The sequence below is a fragment of the Protopterus annectens genome, chromosome 15.part0, assembly GCF_019279795.1.
Source record: "Protopterus annectens isolate FY-2018-M chromosome 15.part0, PAN1.0, whole genome shotgun sequence".
Taxonomy (NCBI): Eukaryota; Metazoa; Chordata; order Ceratodontiformes; family Protopteridae; genus Protopterus; species Protopterus annectens.
This window is the reverse complement of record NC_056749.1, coordinates 304,766,027-304,790,971: the sequence shown is the minus strand read 5'-3', so window position 1 is coordinate 304,790,971 and position 24,945 is coordinate 304,766,027. Positions and strand designations below refer to the sequence as shown.

The 24,945-nt window shown below is 36.1% G+C and overlaps 1 protein-coding gene across 1 annotated transcript in view; it reads right to left on the bottom strand.

The window, feature by feature from the left end:
• Positions 1-7,056: 7,056 nt before the first annotated feature.
• The window catches only part of LOC122789659 (protocadherin-11 X-linked-like), a 563,100-nt gene continuing 545,211 nt past the window's right edge, over positions 7,057-24,945 (bottom strand). The window contains exon 4 of the mRNA XM_044057074.1: positions 7,057-8,550. Within this exon, the coding sequence (XP_043913009.1) occupies positions 8,536-8,550 (15 nt within the window). The 3' untranslated portion in view covers positions 7,057-8,535. The remainder of the gene's footprint in view (positions 8,551-24,945) is intronic.

The following is a 24,945-nucleotide window of genomic DNA, read 5'->3' as shown; positions in this document are numbered from 1 at the left end:
AGTACTAATGATAAGCCCATGGACATGTATGCTATTCAAAGGGTCTATATTAGAACACCGAACGTCAAAATTTTGAGTGTTCTAATATCGACCTGTTTTTAGCAAATGCTGAAAATATCGAAGAAACAGAAAACCAAATTTTTTCCTAGGGAAAGAATTCAGTTGTCTGTTTCTGTTGCTTTGGTATTTTCAACGCAGTGGTGGAAAGTTACGGGTCAGGTTCAGGTAAGTGTGCGATTGTGTGGACGTGAGGGTTAGGGTGGGTTAGATGAGTTAGGATTAGGGCGCGGGTCAGGTTAGTGTGCGATTGTGTGGACGGGAAGGTTAGGGTGGTGTAGGTGAGCTAGGGTTAGGGCACGGGGGATTTGACTGTGCGATAGTGACTGGCCTTAGGGTTAGGGTTTAGGTTTGGGTTAAGGTAAGTGGATAGTTAGTGGTGTATGTATAGTTTAGTGTAGGGTTAGCTGTAAGAGTTCATAGTTCATAGTTCATAGTTTAGTACTAAGCTAACTGCCCTTGCGTGCCATTTTAAGCCTAACCAATTATCCATTGTGAGACTCAATCCCTGCATTTTGTGTTTGTACGGCAAACACCTTAGCCATTAAGCCACACTCCCAACCCCTGGGAACCGTATCTTTGTTTTGGAGCTTTTCTCCCCAAATTTTTACTCAGCTCACCTTTGCTCACAAACTCATTTTCCATCCATCCCTCTGTCCCTCACTCAGCTCCACCTTTAAAATTCACCTGCTACCATTTTAGTTTAGGTGTATGTGTGTGAATTGCTGTTTGTTTGGTGTGCTTGTGTTGTGTGTATTTATTTTGGAACAGCAAATTTTTTCCTCTGGGAAAAAAATTTGCTGTTCTGAAAGTTCGATGTTTTCACTTTTCGATTCATAGGGTTCGATATTAGAACACTCGACATTTTGAATGTTCGGTGTTTTAATATAGACCCTATTCAAATACATTTTATTTATTTATTTATTTATTTATTTATTTATTTATTTATTTATAGTTGGTTTACCAGGATTGTCCATTGGGCCAGAAAAACCCGTTTTCACTGGAGTCCTGGGGAGAAAAGCTCCAAAACAAAGATACAATAGATTGCAGAAGTTTACACTTTAACACTTAAAATCATATTAAGACAGATCGTTAAAAACAGTGGTAACAAACTATTACAGTGGTTCACAGATATATATTTTTTTTTTTTTTTTTAGTAGAAATCCAAGATTTAAGCAGGTGCAATTGAGAATTGTGGTTACATTATGCATAACGAACATAGCATTGCTGTAGTAAATATATAGTATTTTGAGTGGAATAGTAGAATTTGAGAATTATTAAATGTTATTGCATTTGCTTAATTATAGTGTCTGGTAATATATGATATAGTTGCCTGTAGGGAGCAGACTAGGCTATGAGGGGTGGGAGCAGGAGCATTCCCAAGAGGATGTTAGGTGCGTGTGCAGAGATTTTTTAAAAGCAGGGAGGTTAGCAGTGGTGCGGATGGAGGGGGGAAGGACAGGAGGTTTTGCCCTGGAGAGTGAAGGGGTTTGTACAGTTCTATTAGATTTTGGTTATTAGATCTTAGGAGTCTTTGTGGCAGGTGCATTTTAAAGGTGGAGCTGAGTGAGGGACAGAGGGATGGATGGAAAAGGTGAGCTGAGTAAAGGAGAGATAGTTGGGTAGCTCAAGCCAGTTTAGTTTGTGGAGAGATACACAGTGATGGGTAGATGATTTGAGGCTAGTGGCAAATTTGGCAATTTTATTATAACAGGAGGACAGTTTTGTTTTGAGGGATGATTGTAGGTTTGTTAGAAGAGGGGCACCGTACAGAAAGGAAGGCATGAATAATGTTGTAGCGAGAGTAAGCTTAGTAGATGTAGTGAGGAATTGATTGTGTCAATATAGCATGCCAAGTTTGTAGTGGGTTTTTTTTATGTTTAGTTGTAGATGGCTATTGAATTTAAGCTGGTCATCTATCTGGACCCCTAGTAGTTTGGTTTCAGATACTAGTTCAAGAGATGTGTTGTTTTGGCTAGTGATAGAGAGTAGATTTCTATCAATGGTTGTGTTTTTTGAGGGAGTAAATACCATAAGTTTGGTTTTTGATGCATTGAGTGCTAGATGATTGTTCTTCATCCACTGTTCTGTGGTAGAGAAGGCCTCTTGGGTTAATTTTAAGAGAGTGGGAATGGATGTGGCTGTGCAGATAATTGTAGAATCATCTGCATATTGAATACGTTTGCCATGGGGAACTGAGTGGAAGAAATCATTTATGAATATATTGAAGAGGAGAGGATCCAAGATGGAACCTTGGGGGACACCTGTGGGTGTGTTCAGGAAGGAGGAGATGGCTGTTTTCCATTTGACAGCTTGTTGCCTATGAGAAAGATAGTTGGTGAACCAATTGAGAGAGGCAAGGGATAGGTTTAGGTTAGATAGTTTAGTTAGGAGAAGGCTGTGAGAGATAGTATTGAAGGCCTTAGAGAGGTCGAGAAGGAGGGTAGATACAATAGAGCCAGAATCTCGGGCTGTATTTACAATTTCCAGGAAGGAAAGGAGGGCAGTCATGGTGCTGTGACCGGGTCTGAAACCGTGTTGTGTGGAAGTTAGTAAGTTATTATTTAGGAGATAGGGACGGAGTTGGAGATGATACATTTCTCTAGGAGTTTTGATATAGGAGAGAGGATGGCGATGGGACGGAAGTTAGTGATATTGTTATTATTGCCAACTTTGTGCAAGGGAATGATGAATGCTCTTTTCCAGAGTGTGGGAACAAGACCTTCTTGGATAGAGTGATTGATTAGGATGCTGATGGGGAAGGCAATGGCTTCGGCAGCTATGTTGAAGAAGGATGAGGGTATGTTATCGGGTGCATTAGTACATGGTTTTAGCTTTTGCAAGAGTTTTTTTATGGTAGAGGTAGGGATGGGTTTTAGGGAGAAAGGTGGGAGTTGAGAGGTAGGAGATGAAGGGGTGGTAAGAGGGGGGATGCAGGTGTAGGGGGTGAGGTGTTATTGGAGAAGGATGAGGTTAGTTTAGAAATAGTCTAAGAAAAAAGAGTTGAATTGGGTGGCCAGATCAATATCTAGTGCATTTGGGTCTGGTCTTGGGTTTTCTGCTGAGCCAGGTTTTAGGAGGTTATTGATGCCTTTCCAGAATTTTTGGGGGTTGGTTTTATGGTTGTTTTGGAGTATGGAGTAGTAGCTCTGTCGATCTGTTGTGATAAGCGTTTTAACTGTATTGCGAAGTGTTTTGAATTCATTAAGGGTGGTGGAAGTTTTGTCTCTAAGTCGCATGGCAGTTAGTGTGTTTTTTGTTAGCCAGGGGGTGGTATTGTTTCGTATTCTTTTGGTTTTTATGGGGGCGAAACTATCCAGGGGATTTAGGAAAGTTGTATTGAAGTATGCAACAGCATTATCCAGGGGTAGAGTTTTTAGGGGGTTCCAATTTATTGATTTTAGGGAGTCTGAGAAGGTTATTGGGTTGAAGCTTTTTAGGTAGCGAGTGCTGATGTAATTATGAGTTACTTGTAATGGAGATGGAAGACGTCTGGTGAAAATGGGAAGGTGGTCACTGAGGGAATCAGGAAGAGTTCCACTGTCAGTGAAACAGTGGGGATGAGAGACTAGGATCCAGTCTAGTGTACTGCCACTGGAGAAATCTTTAGAGTGCCTGGTAGTCAGGTTGATGAGCTGAGAGTATTTATAAAGGTTAATGTTTAGGGGGGGGGGTGTGGGGGAATGAATGGGAAGACCAATTAATATTTGTGTCACCCATGATAATAGTTTCATTACTGATATTGATAGAAAGCCAGGATAGGATATCTTCAAGTACTGAGACATTGTCACCAGGGGGGATGTAAAGTGATGCTATGCAAATGTGTTTGTGTTTATTTAATTGAAATAGAGCTAGTACTAATTCTGCATTGGAGAAGTGAGGAATGGGTTTGTTATAGGGAGTAATGGATAGGGTGGATGAAAAGAGTAAAGCTACTCCGCCACCCTTTTTATGGGTCCTGTCTTTTCTGATCATTGAGTAGTTTGGTGGTAATACTTCAGCGTCTTTTATATGAGGTTTTAGCCAGGTTTCGGAAATAGTTAAGATGTCAGGTTTGTTATGGAGAAGCCAGGCATGAAGGTTAGAGATTTTGTTAGCTATGCTTTGGGCATTTAGAAAAGCTAGTAGAATGGATTTAGATGTAGAGGTAGTGGTGATTCAGCCTGGGTTAGGGTGTATGTCACCAGATAGAAGTATGGTTGTAAGGTATTGGATTAAGTTGATGAGGTGTTTGGATTGCCTTGTTTGAATGTTGTAGGTTATCAGATATTTGTGGATATTGGAGGTTAGGGAGGGACTAAAGAGTTTATAAGACGTGTATAGTTTGTAGTGAAAAAACAGATGGGAGTTAATGGGATAGAGTTCAGGGGTTATTGAGATAAATGAGTGTAAGTGACTCATTTATTTCAATATTTATATATAAAATTACATCATTGTAATATATGGTGTTTTGCATATGTATTATTGTATACCATTGTATTATGGTATATGGTACGTAGTAGATATCAAGTGATTCAGGTTTATGCAGACTGCTCAGCTTTTCAAAATTCTCCAAAAATAGCTGCTACTTTTGTGTCACGATTAGTCAGTCACATGATCAGATACAAGTAACATAAGGGTTACATAATATCTATTCAGCTGAATGGCCATATGACCATTTGATATCATCATGGGATTAATGGTAACTGTTTTACTGCAGAATAGTTTAACTTGCACTTTTAAACATAAAAGTCAGCAGATTTTCAACACTGCATGTATTTGCCTGAATGCATGTATATCCATACACAAACGCATACACATCACATGCATAATTTGTTGAAGAGTTTGTGGAGTCTATAGGGAATGTTCCCTACGTGCAGTACATATTTGCCCTCCTGAATTGTTTGTTTTACTTTACTTTATATTATTACTGCTTTGCTTGTAGATATTGGTTATAAAGGGTTCACTACCAGTAAACTGTGCTGCATTTTTATTTGTACTGGTTGTCCTGTTAAGAGTCACAGTATAGAGAATGTCAACTGACTTTATGCAAGGATTAGTGCTTCCAACGTGTTATATATTATTTTTATATTTGTGTATGCGTATACGTATGTATATACTTGCATATATAGACAGACAAATACACACACACACACACACACACACACACACACACACACACACACACACACACACACACACACATATATATATGTGTGTGTGTGTGTGTGTGTGTATACAATAATTCAGTACTAAAATATAGTCATTCATGGCAGAGGGCCTAATTTCACTGACTCTTAACATTATATTATTAGTATATATTTATATTACAAAGGAAAAACAATTCAGCATCATTATTTCTACAGGATATCTCTAGTCCTTGTATGGTCTGATGTTGCAGCTTCAGCCCTACCCCCTGATTATCCTTGCATTTCCTCTATCCCATCTCTCTCGTACCTCTAAACTGTCCAGATGTTCAAGTTTGTTTATTTTAAAAAAAAAAAACATTCAAAAAATTGGAAAGCTCCACAGCACATATTAATACAGAAAGTCCAGATGACTAGACTTTTTTTCGGTTGGTATATACTCAATCTACAATGGTTGGGCTGACCATTCAATGTGCGGGTTTTTGAATATAAATGACCTGGAATTGTATATCACTTAATATATTAATGTGGGTGAACTGGTAAAGTGCAAATAGTAAGTATGATGCAGAGCAATGCAACCCTTGAAAAAAACAAACTGCAACAGACTAAATGTTACAGTCTTATTTGGCCACCCTATAGTTAGTGGAATAGAATATGTTTTTATTATTATTTATTAGTGATACCATCATCAAGGACTTTCCAAATTAGACCCCCCACACACACACATTTTACACGATGAAATACAAGCTATTTTAGATATTTTTTAACTGACTCATATATATTCATCTACATGCATCTTTGTTCAGCAGTATTCATTTATCTTTAAAAATATATATGTAGGTGAAATATTTTGCCTGGTTTGTCAGCTCACTGAACTAGCAGAGCTTTCTGATACAAGATCAATGATTTGAATCCTTGCTATTGTTTGCTTTGCTCGGTCTTTCATTATACATGTGATTTGTTTTTCTTTTTGCTATAAAAATTGCTCCTAATTTTGAAACGCTTACATACAACAGTATCATGTAGTATTTATTCTTCTTAACTGGATATCTTAAGAAATGGATCTATATCTTTACTTCACTGTAGCCCTCTAGTCTCACTTACTTCTACTTTAAATGTATCTAGTACCTGTCATCTTGCATTCACATGACCTTTGCCACAGTATATGCAACTATAATACACTCAGACACAGGTGTCTATATTTCCTCTGACATCAAATTGCATTCCTTTATATATTATGGCAACATGGTCAGGCAAATATACCAAACATCAGAGTACCAATGTTGCACATTATTAGTGATGATGTAATTGCAATGATTTTCAGGTATGATGCCTAACATTGAGAGGACCTCTAAAAGTGCCTAAAGTACATAGTCATTCTAGTTTCAAACAGCAGGAACAGTGCTGTTTCAAATAAAAACTTTGACATTTAAGAAATTCAGCCTGAAAATTTTTGTATTTGTTTCAGTGTTACTATTAAAAACAATAAGATATTGACAATGAATTAGATAAACAAGGATAATTGCTTTAATAAACTGTACTACACTGAAAACATTCATCTCGGAGTTCAGAAACACTTCTTCAGACTCTTCTTATCTAGGACAGTGATTTGATTTTTTTTTTGTTTTTTTATTAGCATGTTTGATCATGTCCATTAAACTGACTGCACAGGTCTGATTAGTGTTTATTTTTTATTAATTTATTTGTTAGTTTCCTAACAGGCTTCCAATCACTGGGTTACCCAACATCTTTTGATGTTCTATAAAAACACACATACTTCATAAGCAAGTGTTTTACAGATATAGCATGATATACTCATTGACAAAGAGAAGAAACACAATGAAAAATATATAGTGCAATAAAACAGATTTCACAAACTGCAATAAACATTTTATTAACAAATTAATGTAATGATGGTACAACAAACATTGTGTTTCAGAATCAGAACATAAAATTCAATGAATGTTTGTTAAGGGAAATGCAGAAAACTTTTTTTCCAGAAACACTGCATTTCATGGAATAGGCTTTAAATATCCATCAGCACATTTCCATATCAACTGAGTTTTTACATCATCTGACCAGGAAAGGTATCATGCAATAATCATTTGCTGGATCTGAAATGTAGCTGCTTATTTTAAGGCAAAGCTCGCATTTGAGCTGCTTACTTGGAACACCTCTGCCCATCTTTTCTCCAAAGCCATGCAATACACTGCTGGAAAATACATGGACCACATTTTACAACAACTTTGTTCTTTCGCATACAGCATTGCTAAATGTTAACTCTTTTTAACAAGTAACAAATATATTTTCCCATCAATAATCTAAGAGAAAGAATTGAATTGTCCTCCAGGAACATTTTATCTGATCCATTCACGTACTGCAGAAATTGTTGGATTGATGTACTGAAAACTGTTGAAGAAGAGGAGTAACACAAAAGGACGATTAGCTAGTTGTCAAGTAAATTAGGATCAATGGGAATGTAGCAATTATTTTCAGATTCAAAAAATGTATGTAAATGTTTGTTTCCTTAATTTTAGCAGCTTATTTCTTTTCTTTGAAAAGGCTGCAAAGTATACACCAGTACGCACTGCCCGCAATGCATTCAACATAATAAGCCAGAAAACAGAATATGTTCAGAAGTCTTTTTGTCATGTATGCAACATAATTGCATGACAACAGTTTTGCAGCTAGAATAGGTTTTGACTGTCAGAAATGTCAATATTTTCTGAACCGACTTTATTCTTTATTGTACTGGTCATAAAACATCCATTGGAGTCTTTCTTCAGTCTGTGACATTCAGCAGAAGTTGACAAGAACAGAATGAGGTATTATCATAAAAAATGGACACGTATATAACTGGATATCAAAGAATGTCTGATCCTTTGAAGAGAAAGGGAATCCTCAGCAACTGGACTGACCAATGTTTCTTCACTGAAGAACAAAAGCATGTTGAAAAGTCAGAGAATCAGTGCAGTCAGTACTCAGTGTAGAGATGCAGAAGGGATTGTTAACCTAAGCTGAAATCTTGAAAGTTGACTGATAGGCTGCAAATCAAATGCTCATGATTTTCTTTTAATAAGAGTAAAGCACTATAAGATAACTCATTCTTAAAGTGCCAAAAGTGCAAAACAAATGAAATAAAAAGGAAAGAAAAATACAGGAATAGTGCAAAGTATTCAGAAGTAAAACACATACAAAACCTAAAAACAGACATATTCAAACCTATACTGCTACATTTGTTCTTGACTTTCATAAACAGTAACCTGGGTCTTGTTCCCCTTTCTTCCAAAGAAGAATGCCTTCTTCGGGCCCTTCAACATCCGAATATGGGTACATTCAAGGGATCCCCAAATCAATCCATGGGTCCCTGAAAAACACAAGGTAACATAATAGTAGTAAATGTGCTACCCTAAGTATTTATGACTGTGTATCTAACAAAGTCAAATAAAAATGAGCATAATTAATAAATGAATGCAAACATGCCTTTAACAAATTATACAATATACACTGCTATCCATTTATTACAGAATATTAGCTACATCATGGCTCCTAAGTCATCTGATTTACAGGTCAGCAGCTAGTTCTACATTGGGTACCCTTATGTTCCCATTCATACCAATCTGATCAGATTTGGCACTATCACCAATGGCTATCTAGTGCCAAAACAGAAATTAATAACTTAATGCAAAAATAGTAATAGCCACTAGAAGATGACCAGCAGTCTGTTCAGTATGAGTGTTTCAAATATCCTTTATACTTCATACCTTTTCCTTATAATTTTTGCCCTGCTTCAAGTAACTCTGAATCACTCTGAATCTCTCATATTCCATAAGATTACCACTTCCTTTGACATCACACTGTAGTGCCATACAATCCTATCTGTGAAGGAAGATTTTCTGAATTCTAACATGAAAAATGCCCCATTTCTAGTCCATTTCCCCCAACATGGCCTTTCTTTCCCAGTTTATTGCCTCCAAAATGTTTCCATTTATTGCAGTGTACCTCAATCATGTTCTTTTCAGATGCTCAGTTTAATGCCCATGTGCACAACTACACAATATCCTTCACCATTTTGATAATGCTGCATTGCATTCCTGATACTAGCATTTATTTTTTATGCAAGTCTGCAGTACCATACACAGCATGTATGTTGCAGATTTATTAGCATTTTGTTTAGAATGAAAGAATAATGCGACACCTAGCACCCCTGCTATCTTTATCTCACATACTGAACCTAATAAATATTCTTAGTGTTTCCACTGTCCTTTCACATTGAATGATACATATTCAGCAGTGATTACACTATTCATATCCTTATCACCCTTTCTACTTAATGCAGCACAACAAATACTTTGCTTTAAATTGGGTTTTTCCTTCTGAAGTGTACTGTTGTCTGATTCTGTAATGTTATACCTAGCTGGCACTTGTCTGCCTACCCGAACATAATGTTAACCATGAGTGGCAGGGAGAGGCTCCACTGAAAACTTCACTATAAAAGAGGACTGCTGCATAACACCTTGTACTATAAATATATGACTTAATCTATCACTGAATGCACACCTGACACAAATATAATAAATATGCCTGGTACTAGTAGCATATCTTGTGCCATTCAAACACTTAATGACATTCTGCTGACAGTGCCCATTAAAAAAAAAAAAAAAAAAAAAAAAAAAATATATATATATATATATATATATATATATATATATATATATACATATATATATATTATTCTAATCTGGTACTATCCTTCTGGCGCATGTCTCCCTGATTTGATCTGAACCATGTTTTTTTTTTCTATTTGTCTCTACCAACCATCTTATAAGCAGTGTATCAGACAGGTACATGGCTAAGCATAGAAATGCATTCTGTCAAATCCCAAATCATGAGAAAAAAAAATCAATCAAAAACTGCATATTTACTTAAACTCATTAACTTGGACAGAACTATAAACAAGTCTCACAAACCAGAAAAAAAGTGTGGTATCACAGGGGGGATTTATTTATTTATTTTTGTTTAAGCTATAAATGCCTGCATCTATCTCTTGTTATCCATCTCACAAAATGGATGTAAGCTTACTTTTACTTCTCAACTGAATACAACTAAGGGGGAAAAATGCACACATGTGAAGATAAGCACTAAAAAGTAAAACAGACTATTAGAACTACTTGGTTATATATTCTAACTCCACAGTTGCACCACAGCAATCAAAGCAAAAATCAAATGAACAGGTGTAGTCAAAAAGCAAATGTTGCAACAGAGCAACTCAGAAAAGTCTTTGATGGAATATTCACTTTAGAACTCAATTAAATAACATGCATTTCAGTGAAATGCATGACTTCCTGTCAGAAATGTAGCTGAAAACCTGGATACCCCACAGCTGTCTGGGTTTTCATATTGTAGAAATGAATCAAAATAGACTTTCTACTGCTCTGCTCTAAAAAAAAGAGAGAGAGAGAGACTGATGACTCAAATCAACCTGAGAATTAACCACTGTGAAGATGCTCTGAGACTGATAACAGATTTTGTCAATGACCTTCCATGAAATTTAAAACAGGCTAATAGGCATATATTTATATGGTGGTTTTCTGTTTCATAATCCTGAAGTTAAACATGTGAAATGTAGCCTTCTGTTGTAATGCTGACTATTGTGTAATGCCAAGAAAAAGTAAAGACCAATGAAAGCCATTTACTGAAGTTACATATCAGCAGTGCAGAAGATACCAACATTGTGCTTTGTGGTAAAAAGTTTCTTATCCATGTGTTCTTCAAAAGAGATCTCCCTGTAATTGAACAAGAGGGGAAAGACAACTACCCAAAGAGGTGTTTAAGCATGTTTGAACCTTATGCACAAGTGAGGGTAAAATGAATTTGCAGGGAGACCATTTTGTAGGCAAGTTACTGGCATAATATTAAACATTGTGCCAAATTATCATGGTGAACTGAGGACAGAGTTATAGGCTAAACGTCTAAATTTATTGGATAGCCTCTTTTTCTTATTCCCACCTAAAATAAAAGGATTAAAAAATCGCTAAAAAGATAACGTAATTGATTTAGGAAATGGAAAGTGAGGCTTCTTGCATGATTACTGGTTCATGCATGAGGGTACACCCGCATTTCCCACTAGGAATATATTTTAACACTGAGCTCATTCAACCTCAAAGATGGAGGAATCCTTTCTTTTTCAGTGAAACCAAGTACTCTACAGTTCTGATATTACATAACCTGAAAGCTAAGATAAAGTATGTGTGGTTTAAAACTACAGTATATCCATTTTAAGAATTTCAAGGACTGAGGTAAATTAGTGATGTTTATAATTATGTTTAGATAAGTAGCTCCTGAGGCATACTGCAGTTTTGTATTTGCTGCTTTGAACTTTCATGAAGTTGTGGCTTGTAGTTCAAGCTTATCTGATTAACCATTTTAGAAGTTAAAATTAAAAAGTCATCTGCTTCCCAGATCCAGCTTTACAGAAGAACAATGCTATCATCGACCTAGAGGGCATCTCCACAAAGGTTAATAAGAAGAAATTCTAATGTTCTGTTACTGATCCAGCATTTTCACTGGGCATTGGTTCAGCTAGTCTGCATTTCTGGAGTCTTCTGAATTCTTTTCAAATCTCCATTCACCCCACCCACCCCATATGTTGCAGTTAAACATATATTGTCTATGATGAAAATTTGTCTCATTGCACTGATATGAACGCCTACAGAAAGATGTCACTCCTTAATTCAAGCCGTTGTACACCATTCTGTTTTTCTCCCCCTTCTAATTAAGCAATCTCCTGCCAATTCAATCTACATTTTCTGAATCACATGTACAGTTTATTTTGCCTACCCCTGATTTCATTTGCTAACTACACATTAGCATGCCAAGTATTTGCTGTTGCCTTCTGTGCTCCTTCCTCATAGGACTTTTTGGTAACCTGTCCTAATATCTTCTCTCTTTTATCTTCCTTTATCTTTACATTAATTACCTACCTAAGTTATAAATGTTGCAAGGCTGGTTGTGTTTTACTTCCTATACTCCTTTCCCAAGTTCAGAATTTTTTTCTGTTTCTCACAATTTCCTTTGAGTAATTTTTACAGCATTCTACTCTTCTAAGTTGCTACCTCCATTTTGTATTATTTCTCACTGAGTTTACTGACTGATTGACACCTACACTCCTTAAATATGGAAAGTCTATTCCAGTGACAGGTTCCATATTACTGCAGCGATGACAAACTTAACAGTGGTATGGCAAATATGCATGTGGTTTTTATAGCATCATGTAAAAGTTAAAGAACATTTGTTTCTATTTCAAAGCTTAAGAGACTGCAAAGTGATACCTTTCACGTGCCACCTTCCTTCAGGTTCAGTTCATTTCCTTATGTACTATTAACAATGTCTACCTCTTATGTTTGCCCTGTAAACCATTTTTAATACCTTTCATCCACTTACCAGTACAAACAACACTTATATTAATATACTGATCTCAACCATAGTTGCTAATGTCTTAACAAATGGTCTTGGATACAAGCAACACATGGCCTACAATATCTGATTATGCCATGTTCCCCCACGTATTTCCCCAGTTAATTAATACTTACTATTCAACAAGCCTGCTGATAGCTTAACCCTCTCAGCTGATGCATGACTCCCTTAACTTGCCCATCTTGCAAATAGTAATATTGCAGGAAATCTACTTTGTCACTGTTTGTCATTAAGACTTCCACTTTTTCCACTCATCTGAATTTTGTCTTCTCTACTCTCTGATTATCTAAGATCATTGCCCACACAGGTATAATCACACATAGTAATGCCATGAGATTCCTGACCTTTAAACAAAGGGCATGACATTAGCTCTGCCAAATGTAATTTTAACATGCCTCTTCCTCCATTTCCACCTGGATTTTCCAAAAGAAGAAGCCTATCCTAGAGACAAAAAAAAAAAAAAAAATGGAAGTGCTTAAAAAAAAAAACAATCTTGCTTCCCCTTGCTTAATAATCTCTTTTGTTGATTTTTTACCATTTTTCTGGACTCTTATCTCACCAGGGATCTTATCATCCTAGCTGTTGCAGAATTTCAGTTCTCACATTACCATTTTGGCAAGCACTCCTCTCCTCAGCCACATTATAATATTCTTGAGATCACCAGCTTGCTATGAACAGAATCTAAAATCATAAGCTGTTTGTGTATTTCAACATGCCAGCTCATTTTATAATTATTGTTTGAGTAACATCATAACATCTATATGTGTATTAGTAACATACCCAGGTTACTGTTTAGGAAATTCAATTAAGAAATATAATTAACATTTAGTCAGATTTATCAATATATATGCATTACATCTGAATGTCTCACACTATATACATCATGTAAACACATGCGGGTATTCTGAACTTATAATTTGAATACATCATGGTCCATTTAATAGCAGAGAACTTCATAGAGGTAGAAAGAGAAGTACCTAGGAAAAAACATCTCATGGTGAGGAAGGAGTTGTTCTTTAATGTGATATTTACCAAAATTTGTGCTTAGAATCTTTATGTGGGAGGTCATGTCGTAGCCTTGTTGTATCTCACTGTTTAATGATTAGATAACCTGTATTTTCAGAAGCTATGCATTGCTGTTATTTAAGGTGGTGATGAATATTAATGCAGATAAGAGTACCAGCCTTAACAGTGCTGTCTATTATTTGCAGATGCAAAAATGTTAGGTTCCTCCGGAAAAACAGAATTTTCTGGTTTAATAAAATGTATACCAAATACTTTTACCTCAACTCTTGTATTGCTGGAAAACAGTATATGTTTGCATTTCTCTCTCTGGATTGCTCTGGTAGGAATGATTTCCAATATCTTCTTCAAGGCCTTTCTTCACCATAGTTGAATGCCTCTTCCAAAACTGCTGCTCTGGAATCCCCATCTCTTTTCAGAAAGGGAATATGCAATACTTGCTCTGGCCCTTTTTTTTTTTAATATATATTGCAGCCGACAAATCATAGAGAATATTTGATCTTGTTAATACAGAGAGTTAACTATCTGGTCTTAAAGCAACGTTCAAATTAGCAAAACACTGCAATCAAATTAGTATTGTTCAGTTTACAAGAGATCGTTTACAACACTGTTATAAACAATACTCCACCCACTATGTACACACAGAGACACTGTTTACATCAGTATTTACATGAGAACCATTACACTAGCCTACATTTGACTCCCTCCAACTTGAAACCACCAGTTTGGTGATAAATGGATGGATTTTGTGCATAAGGAAGGTCATCCACATTGTAATGCAGTGCATTCTGCCCAGTTTGAATGTGGACTTGAAATGGTTGACATTATAAAGTCCATCTATGCAGCCTTATTCTTCCATTAAGTTATTGGTGCAATCTGGGGTTGGGGTGTAATGGATCATCACTAGAAAGAATTCACTCCATAACAAATAATGCTTGGGGAACTAAGTCTGTACTTGATGGTAAGCCATCACATTTTCAAATACCTAGCTTCTGATTTACTCAGCTTGTAGCTGCAAAAATAGATATTCTTCTCAATTAAAAGACTGCAGGAGCACTGCTGCTAACCCCAGTTCTGACACATTTATGCAGACTAAAATAATAGATACACACATATGCTAGGAGTCCAATACTTCCATTAATTTTCTTAACCCAGTGCTTGCTTTACTTGCATACCATACATTGATGGGAATGTTCCCTTTGGTTAGAACTGTACAGAGTATGCTATAATGGCAAAATAGGGAAAACACTTCTGATGATATACTACTATCACCAAAAATGTCCTTGTGTGTGTTTTTTTTTGGGGGGGGGGTATTTTTGGTGTGTGTGTGTGTGTGTATGTGTGTGTGTCTTTTCATGGTTAAGCCATTCAACATCCTACAACATACCTAAGGTATTTAACGTCTACCTTGCTCTTGGAACCATTCATAGCTAATTCTTCTTTACTCAGGGAGTCTATGACAGCTAGTACTTGGCTAGATTTGAGCTCCAGTCATCCAGTCATCATATCATACATCACCATCATTGAGGTAAGCATAGTTTGTGTGGGATTTCTACACTCAAGCCATTAATCTTTGATTGCTGTGGCACTGTGTAGCCCAAACGGGAAAAAATAGTTATGCTGGAATATTCTCCCTGGAACTCAAAGGGCTGACTTGTCCTTTGTTGTGGCTGTGAGAGGCATTTGCAGTAACTGTTGATTGTTGATTGGGTCTAAAGTACATCATATCTTTTCCTTTCATTCTTCCTAAACTCTTCAACCCTTGACATGCTCCTAGCCAAAGGGTAACAGACAAATTTTAAAATGCTTAAAATGTTTTTGTTCCTTAAATCATTAAAAAATTTAATTGTTCCATCAGGTTTTAGGAAAACACTCGAGGGATGTTTAACTGACATTTGTTCTACTCAATTACCCCTATCTAGGGCATATTTGATACTACTTTGTTTCACTGATATTTGGTCTACTCTATTACCCCTAGCCAGGGCATATTTTGTACTACTTTGTTTCATTGATATTTGGTCTACTCTATTACCCCTAGCCAGGGCATATTTTGTACTACTTTGTTTCACTGATATTTGGTCTACTCTATTACCCCTAGCTAGAGCATATTTTGTACTACTTTGTTTCACTGATATTTGGTCTACTCTATTACCCCTAGCCAGGGCATATTTTGTACTACTTTGTTTCACTGATATTTGGTCTACTCTATTACCCCTAGCCAGGGCATATTTTGTACTACTTTGTTTCACTGATAATTGGTCTACTCTATTACCCTAGCCAGGGCATATTTTTGTACTACTTTGTTTCACTGATATTTGGTCTACTCTATTACCCCTAGCCAGGGCATATTTTGTACTACTTTTTTCACTGATATTTGGTCTACTCTATTACCCCTAGCCAGGGCATATTTTGTACTACTTTGTTTCACTGATATTTGGTCTACTCTATTACCCCTAGCCAGGGCATATTTTGTACTACTTTGTTTCACTGATATTTGGTCTACTCTATTACCCCTAGCTAGGGCATATTTTGTACTACTTTGTTTCACTGATATTTGGTCTACTCTATTACCCATAGCCAGGGCATATTTTGTACTACTTTGTTTCACTGATATTTGGTCTACTCTATTACCCCTAGCCAGGGCATATCTTGTACTACTTTGTTTCACTGATATTTGGTCTACTCTATTACCCCTAGACAGGGCATATTTTGTACTACTTTGTTTCACTGATATTTGGTCTACTCTATTACCCCTAGCCAGGGCATATTTTGTACTACTTTGTTTCACTGATATTTGGCCTACTCTATTACCTTAGCTAGAGCATATTTTGTACTACTTTGTTTCACTGATATTTGGTCTACTCTATTACCCCTAGCCAGGGCATATTTTGTACTACTTTGTTTCACTGATATTTGGCCTACTCTATTACCCCTAGCCAGGGCATATTTTGTACTACTTTGTTTCACTGATATTTGGTCTACTCTATTACCCCTAGCTAGAGCATATTTTGTACTACTTTGTTTCACTGATATTTGGTCTACTCTATTACCCCTAGCCAGGGCATATTTTGTACTACTTTGTTTCACTGATATTTGGTCTACTCTATTATCCCTAGCCAGGGCATATTTTGTACTACTTTGTTTCACTGATATTTGGTCTACTATTTTACCCTAGCCAGGGCATATTTTGTACTACTTTGTTTCACTGATATTTGGTCTACTCTATTACCCCTAGCCAGGGTATATTTTGTACTACTTTGTTTCACTGATATTTGGTCTACTCTATTCCCCCTAGCCAGGGCATATTTTGTACTACTTTGTTTCACTGATATTTGGTCTACTCTATTACCCCTAGCCAGGGTATATTTTGTACTACTTTGTTTCACTGATATTTGGTCTACTCTATTCCCCCTAGCCAGGGCATATTTTGTACTACTTTGTTTCACTGATATTTGGTCTACTCTATTACCCCTAGCCAGGGCATATTTTGTACTACTTTGTTTCACTGATATTTGGCCTACTGTATTACCCCTAGCCAGGGCATTTTTTGTACTACTTTGTTTCACTGATATTTGGTCTACTCTATTACCCCTAGCCAGGGCATATTTTGTACTACTTTGTTTCACTGATATTTGGTCTACTCTATTACCCCTAGCTAGAGCATATTTTGTACTACTTTGTTTCACTGATATTTGGTCTACTCTATTACCCCTAGCCAGGGCATATTTTGTACTACTTTGTTTCACTGATATTTGGCCTACTTTATTACCTTAGCTAGAGCATATTTTGTACTACTTTGTTTCACTGATATTTGGTCTACTCTATTACCCCTAGCCAGGGCATATTTTGTACTACTTTGTTTCACTGATATTTGGTCTACTCTAGTACCCCTAGCCAGGGCATATTTTGTGCTACTTTGTTTCACTGATATTTGGTCTACTCTATTACCCCTAGCCAGGGCATATTTTGCACTACTTTGTTTCACTGATATTTGCTCTACTCTATTACCATTAGCCAGGGCATATTTTGTACTACTTTGTTTCACTGATATTTGGTCTACTCTATTATCCCTAGCCAGGGCATATTTTGTACTACTTTGTTTCACTGATATTTGGTCTACTCTATTACCCCTAGCCAGGGCATATTTTGTACTACTTTGTTTCACTGATATTTGGTCTACTCTATTACCCCTAGCCAGGGCATATTTTGTACTACTTTGTTTCACTGATATTTGGTCTACTCTATTACCCTAGCCAGGGCATATTTTGTACTACTTTGTTTCACTGATATTTGGTCTACTCTATTACCCCTAGCCAGGACATATTTTGTACTACTTTGTTTCACTGATATTTGGTCTACTCTATCACCCCTAGCCAGGGCATATTTTATACTACTTTGTTTCACTGATATTTGGTCTACTCTATTACCCCTAGCCAGGGCATATTTTGTACTACTTTGTTTCACTGATATTTGGTCTACTCTATTACCCCTAGCCAGGGCATATTTTGTACTACTTTGTTTCACTGATATTTGGCCTACTCTATTACCTTAGCTAGAGCATATTTTGTACTACTTTGTTTCACTGATATTTGGTCTACTATATTACCCCTAGCCAGGGCATATTTTGTACTACTTTGTTTCACTGATATTTGGTCTACTCTATTACCCCTAGCCAGGGCATATTTTGTACTACTTTGTTTCACTGATATTTGTTCTACTCTATTACCCCTAGCCAGGGCATATTTTGTACTACTTTGTTTCACTGATATTTGTTCTACTCTATTACCCCTAGTCAAGGCATATTTTGTACTACTTATTTTACTGCTTTATTACATTGGTATTCAATGTGGCTTTATGCAAACTTTTTCTCCTGCTCTAGTCTCAGTAAGGTGTAGAATCAAAATTTCTTCTTTCATACAGTTTTGAAAATACTTCTTCCTCTCCAAGAGAAATCATTTTCTTATTTCATTGGCTTAAACTGTGTATTACATATATGAACTGCAGGCATAGAAAACCATATTCTTTCCTTACCAGCTTCACTACCCTCTGCTTCTGAGCTATTTGCCAAAGTTTGTACTTCTTTACATGGGTTCAAAATGTAGGCATGGTATATTTGACATGGTATATCACATCTATATCATTTAACAAGATCATATGATTGAGACTGAGAAGATCAAATCTTGGAACATTGAACCAGCTTGCCCTCTGGAAGCTGGCAATACAGACAACAGTGTTTTTCTGGGGGGGGGGCAGCCCCCTGCATACTCCATGAGGGAATCAGCCCCCCACACACCACTGCATACAAAACAAAAAAGTGTCAGTTAGTTAAAACTATGAAAAATACCCTTCCCTAGTTCTTACATTAATGTGAAACAGTCGCAGTGACATCTCTTCTCTCAGAGAATATCTTTCTCTAGTTCTTACATTCATGAAACAGTCACATTAGCATTTCTTCTGTCTCAAATCGACTTACCAATAAAATCGTAATAGAAGCTGTATTCTTCTACCTGGATTCAGTGTTGTCAACATTCAGTGAAAAAATGTGGGCATTTCTTTCATCAAGTAAAAGTTTAAATGTTCAATATATTGGTCTGCTCAACATATATTTCTTATTCTGCTAATGGAGATAGACTTGAATGGCATTTATAGGAACTTGTTTTTAACTACATCTACAAGGACCAGTGAAGATGCAAGAGAAACTAACAAGAAGATGCATCAAAACTGACAAATAAAAGTGAAACGGAGTGGACAATGCCAGCTTAGCTGCATTGGGAAATATACAGTGAGGAAGGGACACCAAAAATAGGCAACTTTCTTGTTAAGACCATAAAGTCTGATCCCAGAAATAAGCAAATGGTTCCCTATTATGTGATCGAAACCTTATGTTATCGAACACCTAAAGGTCGATCACTAAATGTCGAAGTCTGAAAATTGCAAATGGCCATTTCTACACAGGAAAATGAGTTATTTGGCCATTATGCAGATTTTGTTCCTTCTCCATTGTAGATTGATGTTGGAGTTGGTATATTTATTTAGGGGGGTGGGGGGTACAGTCCCCCACATTGGGTGGTGTGGGGGGCGAAGCTCCCCACTTCATTTCTCTTTAAACCTTTTTTTTTATTTGGCCAACGGCATTGTTTCCCTATGTGGGGCGGCCACGGTGGTGCAGTGGTTAGCATTGCCACCTCACAGCAAGAGGTTCTCCGGTTCGATCCTCGGCTGGGGTGCCTTCTGTGCAGAGTCTGCATGTCCTGCCTGTGGTCGCGTGGGTTTTCTCTGGGTGCTCCGGTTTCCTCCCACATCCCAAAGTCATGCTGTAGGTGGATTGGACACTCTAAATTGGCCTTAGGTGCGAGTGTGTGTGTCTTCTGTGGAAGGCTGGGCGCTGGGCTGGCAACTCGACACTGTAAAAACTCCACTGCCAATCATGAGCGGACATGTGATCCGCTGTGGTGACTCCTAACTGGGAAAAGCCGAAAGAAGAAGAAGAAGATTGTTTCCCTATGTGGAAACATCCATTTTTGATGTTAAGGGTTTGATATTTAGTGATCGACCTTTAGGTGTTCGATAACCTAAGGTTTTGTTCATGTGATATAGTCCCTAAGCAAATACCTGAGATACATGATATACAGCAGAGAATTAGACTGCTGATGAAGGACATATATGGTGCACATAATGGCCAGTGGTGTGTACTCACTGGATACTGTAATTCACATTACAAGATGTACAGAAAATAATATTTACACTGACAAGTCCTCATTAGTCATGCATGATGACCACAAGGCATTTGGCTCTCACCATTATCATGATAGCAAAGGAAGCATGGGAGAAATGACTAGGCCTATAGGTTGCAGAAACAGCTGCATCATAGCATGATGAAGGCAAAATAAATAAAAATGGGTTAATGAATGCAATGAAAATGTAAATTTCTTTAAGTGTCCTTATATTTAAAATGTATTAGTTAATGATTCAAATATGTTAAAGAAAAAGCATTTGAGAAAAAAATTGGTAGAAGCTAATGTATAGAAACAGAAACAGAACAAGATGGAAAGATTCTACTGGAAACTGATTTAGGAGTTGATGCTGTCACTGTTTGCAGATGCCAAATTTTTTGCACCAGTTAGGAAACTTATGAGAAATGTTTTCTCATGGATATGTGGGAACAAAAAAAAAAAAAAAACAATACAATGTTGAGTTATAGTGCTGTGAGATCTAGTATTGAAAACTATGAACTTAAGCGGTAGCAATATTTACAATAAAGGGAGGCATTGCAAATCAGTAAACTATAGGATATGGTGGGAAATGACAAACATCTTTGGTTTATGAAGACTTGGCCAATTAGTAGAGCATTAACCTGGGGGGTTGAGAATAACCTGCTTCTATAAGAAAAAGGAAGCTACCCAGCATATAACATAATTTTAGCAAATTGGAATACAATGCTAGATACAACCATGTGCCTGGGAATACAGAATAAGATACTGATACTACATGTACCCAGAAATATCCAAGATATGTTACATTTTACAACGTTTAAATTAAATCATGTGTGTCAAAATTCCCCTTTCAAGCAATTTAAGTGAAGATGGTTAGACATGTCAGCATGCTGGTAGTGAGTTGCTTATCCTTCAGAATTGTGTAAGTTAGCCACTAAAGCTACATACTGCTCAAATAGAAGGCAGCTACCAAGCATGGAAGATGCAGGATTTCAGACCCTGGACAGAATCCCCACTGGATACCTGACAGACAGGGATATTTTAGTATGGGTGAGAGTGGTATATCTGTTATTGTTAAATTTTATTTTTGGAACATGGCAAATGCATCCAGGACAACAGCAGTCATAGTTTATACAGTCCCTTATTAAAAGTATCCACTGAATCCATGGTAGAGTAGATCAGCAAGAATGGCAGGGATGATGGACATTTTTTATCTATTAAAAATATCAAACTGAGAAGGGGAAGACAGGACAAAGTTCCTGCTTAATCTAAAGAAGTAATCTATTGTTCGAGTGGAATAATCCTTGAAGAAAAAACATGGGGCATTGTCTCTGGATAACAGTGAAAAATGGAGGAGTTATAGCAACTAGTAACACAACACAGAAATACTCCAACCAAACAAAAAGCCCCAAAAAAAACATGATCAGCTTGAGTAAACGAAGTAGGCAGCAGAAATAATTCCAAAAAACTTTAATGAAACTGAACGCTTTCATCTAGTCACAGCAAGGCTTCTCCAGAAGGAAGGAAAAGTTCCTTTACTCAAGCCAGGTTTCATTTTTTTTTAGTTACGGCAACTAAAATGCTAGGGTAATCTGTGTAAAGGAGATATAAATGTTAAGTTGTTAAATTGCTAAAATAGGTAAACATCAGCAAAAATATTCTTCTTCCTATGCTAAAGTGGGATACGAGACACTACTTTACAATTACCAGTTTTAGTCTGTGGTCTTATCTGTATAAATGGCATAAGCAAAGGTACAAAAACTGCTTTGTGGTTTCTTTGCTTGCAAAAAATGTTATGCTTATTATTAGAGATTATGTTACAAAGTTTGTGATATGAAATGCAATGTCATTTTTGTGGATGTTTGACTATGATCTTGTCCAATAAAGATATATTTAAAAAAAAAGACATGTACTGATAACTTCTAAATGCAGTACAAGTGTTTATTATTGCTCCCGAATTCACAAATACCTGCAATTAAAATGGTTCAGTAACTCCTTTCAAAAATGAATTGACAAATAAAAAAAATGTCCGACAATATAAAGTAAAATATCGTTCTGTATGGCACTGTAATATTCAAGTCAAAGAGGACCAAGGGTATTCATACTATAAAAAGCTATAGAGAGACATTGCTTAAGTAAAACCAAATTATGGTTTTCATTCTCCACTGATTACATAAAAATAAATTACATTTTGGAGATAATGAACTTACTTGATTAGCTGTACAAAAATTATACTGATTAAAGCTTTTGCAACTAAAATGATTTTTTTATGTTTTATCATTTTTCATCATATATATATATATATATATATATATATATATATATATATATATATATATATAGATATATATATATGTATGTATACAACATTTTTGCATTGTGCAGAATAACAGTGGTATAGCATGACCAAAATATATTTCTTTTAACTTGATTTTTTTTTTTTTTACTTATTAAAATATAATACTTTCCTTTTGGGAGAGAATCATATGTTTGCCTAAATCTATACTTTGATAAATACTGAACTTCCCACAAAGAGTTGTTTGTGATACTACCCGGCAACATTATTCAATACCAATACAACACATTACTTGCTTGGTTACTTTCAACTTCTCGTCAAATAAATCAAAGAAGTTGGCTAAAATAATCAAATGCAATAATTCACAATAAGAGGCATACTGCTAAATATTGTAGCTTTCCTTCCAAGTGTAGATGTAGTTATAAATATTTTCCTATGCTACATTACAGAAACAGAACATCCTGAGAGACAAACCTACTTTTTTGTTACACTATTTTCTTACTAATTTAAACACAACTTGCATGAAGACATAACAAAAACTGCAGCAAAATTATGGAGCATTTCTAAAAAAAATAAAGTTTTCAGATGAGTATTACAGCTCTGTTTGAAGAATTCTTCCAAGATGACTTTCCAAAATGTATCTAGAATAGAATATCAGACTCAGTCATGAAGTACTTCATACAAATCAACATGTTCCTTGAAATCTAAAGTTGTGTCAGAAATCAGTTTGAATGGTAAAGGTCTGTTGTCAACCACTACAACTATGTATTAGACTAGCCTTTAAAACTAGTTTAAAATATTTGCTGACTCTTTGCCAGAAAAGCACACTAACCACAATATAATATTTCAGTTGTCACAAAATCTGATCAACAGATCTAGACAAGTAGGGTTTATCATTAAGGGTCTCTACAGTATTTCAGCCACACAGTCATTGTCTCTATTAAAATGTACTCTGTTTTAATTTATATGCCAATAAGCAACATTGGTACTCATAAAAAGGCAAAACAATTATGCATTGATTGTTATAATGCTAATAGGAACCAACAATGAGTTTTTACATACCTTTCTACATTTTCTATCGCCAGCACTATTTTGGAATGATTTAACCCTCTAGTAAGTCTCTGTTATTTATTTTAAGTCCATGAAACACTTTCTGACCAGCTAGAAATAAAATTTTAACTCTCCATAATTAATTCATAAAATGGTCATTTTCATTTGGAATGTCTGATCTCAAACCAGCAGCTTTAGCAAAGTAGCAGATTATTTTCATCCTCAAATATGCATCAGTTCTCCTGAGGAAGTAAACATGCAAAATGCCCACTACTACGTATATACATTATACTGATAAATCCTCACAGGAAACACGATACAGTTCTAGCAAGTTTATGTTGCCAGTGTTTGACAATTTAACAAGTAATCTACTGGTGCATAGTGTGTGTTTGTGTTTTAAACACAATCAGCATACATGTGTCCGAGCATGATTTCCAGAATTGTATATTTACTTTCTTTTAAATCGCCATCTCAACTACTGCATTCTCTAGCATTTCTGAGCTTGATTTGTTCTTTAGCCACAAAATACAGCTCAATTCTCCTCCTTACTTATAACAATGCAAATAAAAATCAGCTTATTTCCTTGTCAAAACTGACATTAACATTTGCAAGATGGTAAGCATTCCTCCTTTGCGTTCACTCTGTCATATGAATAGTGATTTGATTTGTGTCAGTCAGATGACTTTCGGAATCCTGGATGACAGTGTACGCTTCATGTCAGTGTACATCATTTTTATTTTCTTTGTAATATATTCTTACTTTTCATTGGAACCATAAAAACTGCTCTGCCATACTTAATCATGCTACTCTAGACTCTATTGTCCTTAAGGACCACTGAAAAGATCTTGCCTATTTGCTTGTAACTGGTTTAGATTACTGAGGCTTGTGTTCACATTGTGGTGGAAAGTACATGGCCAACTCAATTTTTCTCAATCATTTCATTAAAATAAGCTTTTAAGGGATGCTAAATTATTTGCCTATTAGTGTGTATGAAATACCATGCTGCTATCTGCACAAAGTAATTACTTTAATATGAGTATACAACTTTTAATATACCTAAAGTTAAAATCAACTTTATTCTAATTCTTTCCAATGAATTCTAGTGACTAATAACCTGAGTATAACACAATGTGTCAGCCTACAGTGAATTTTGGGACATGTAATCTCGACAGATGAGAAAGGTGCAACACAGAGAGAAAGACAA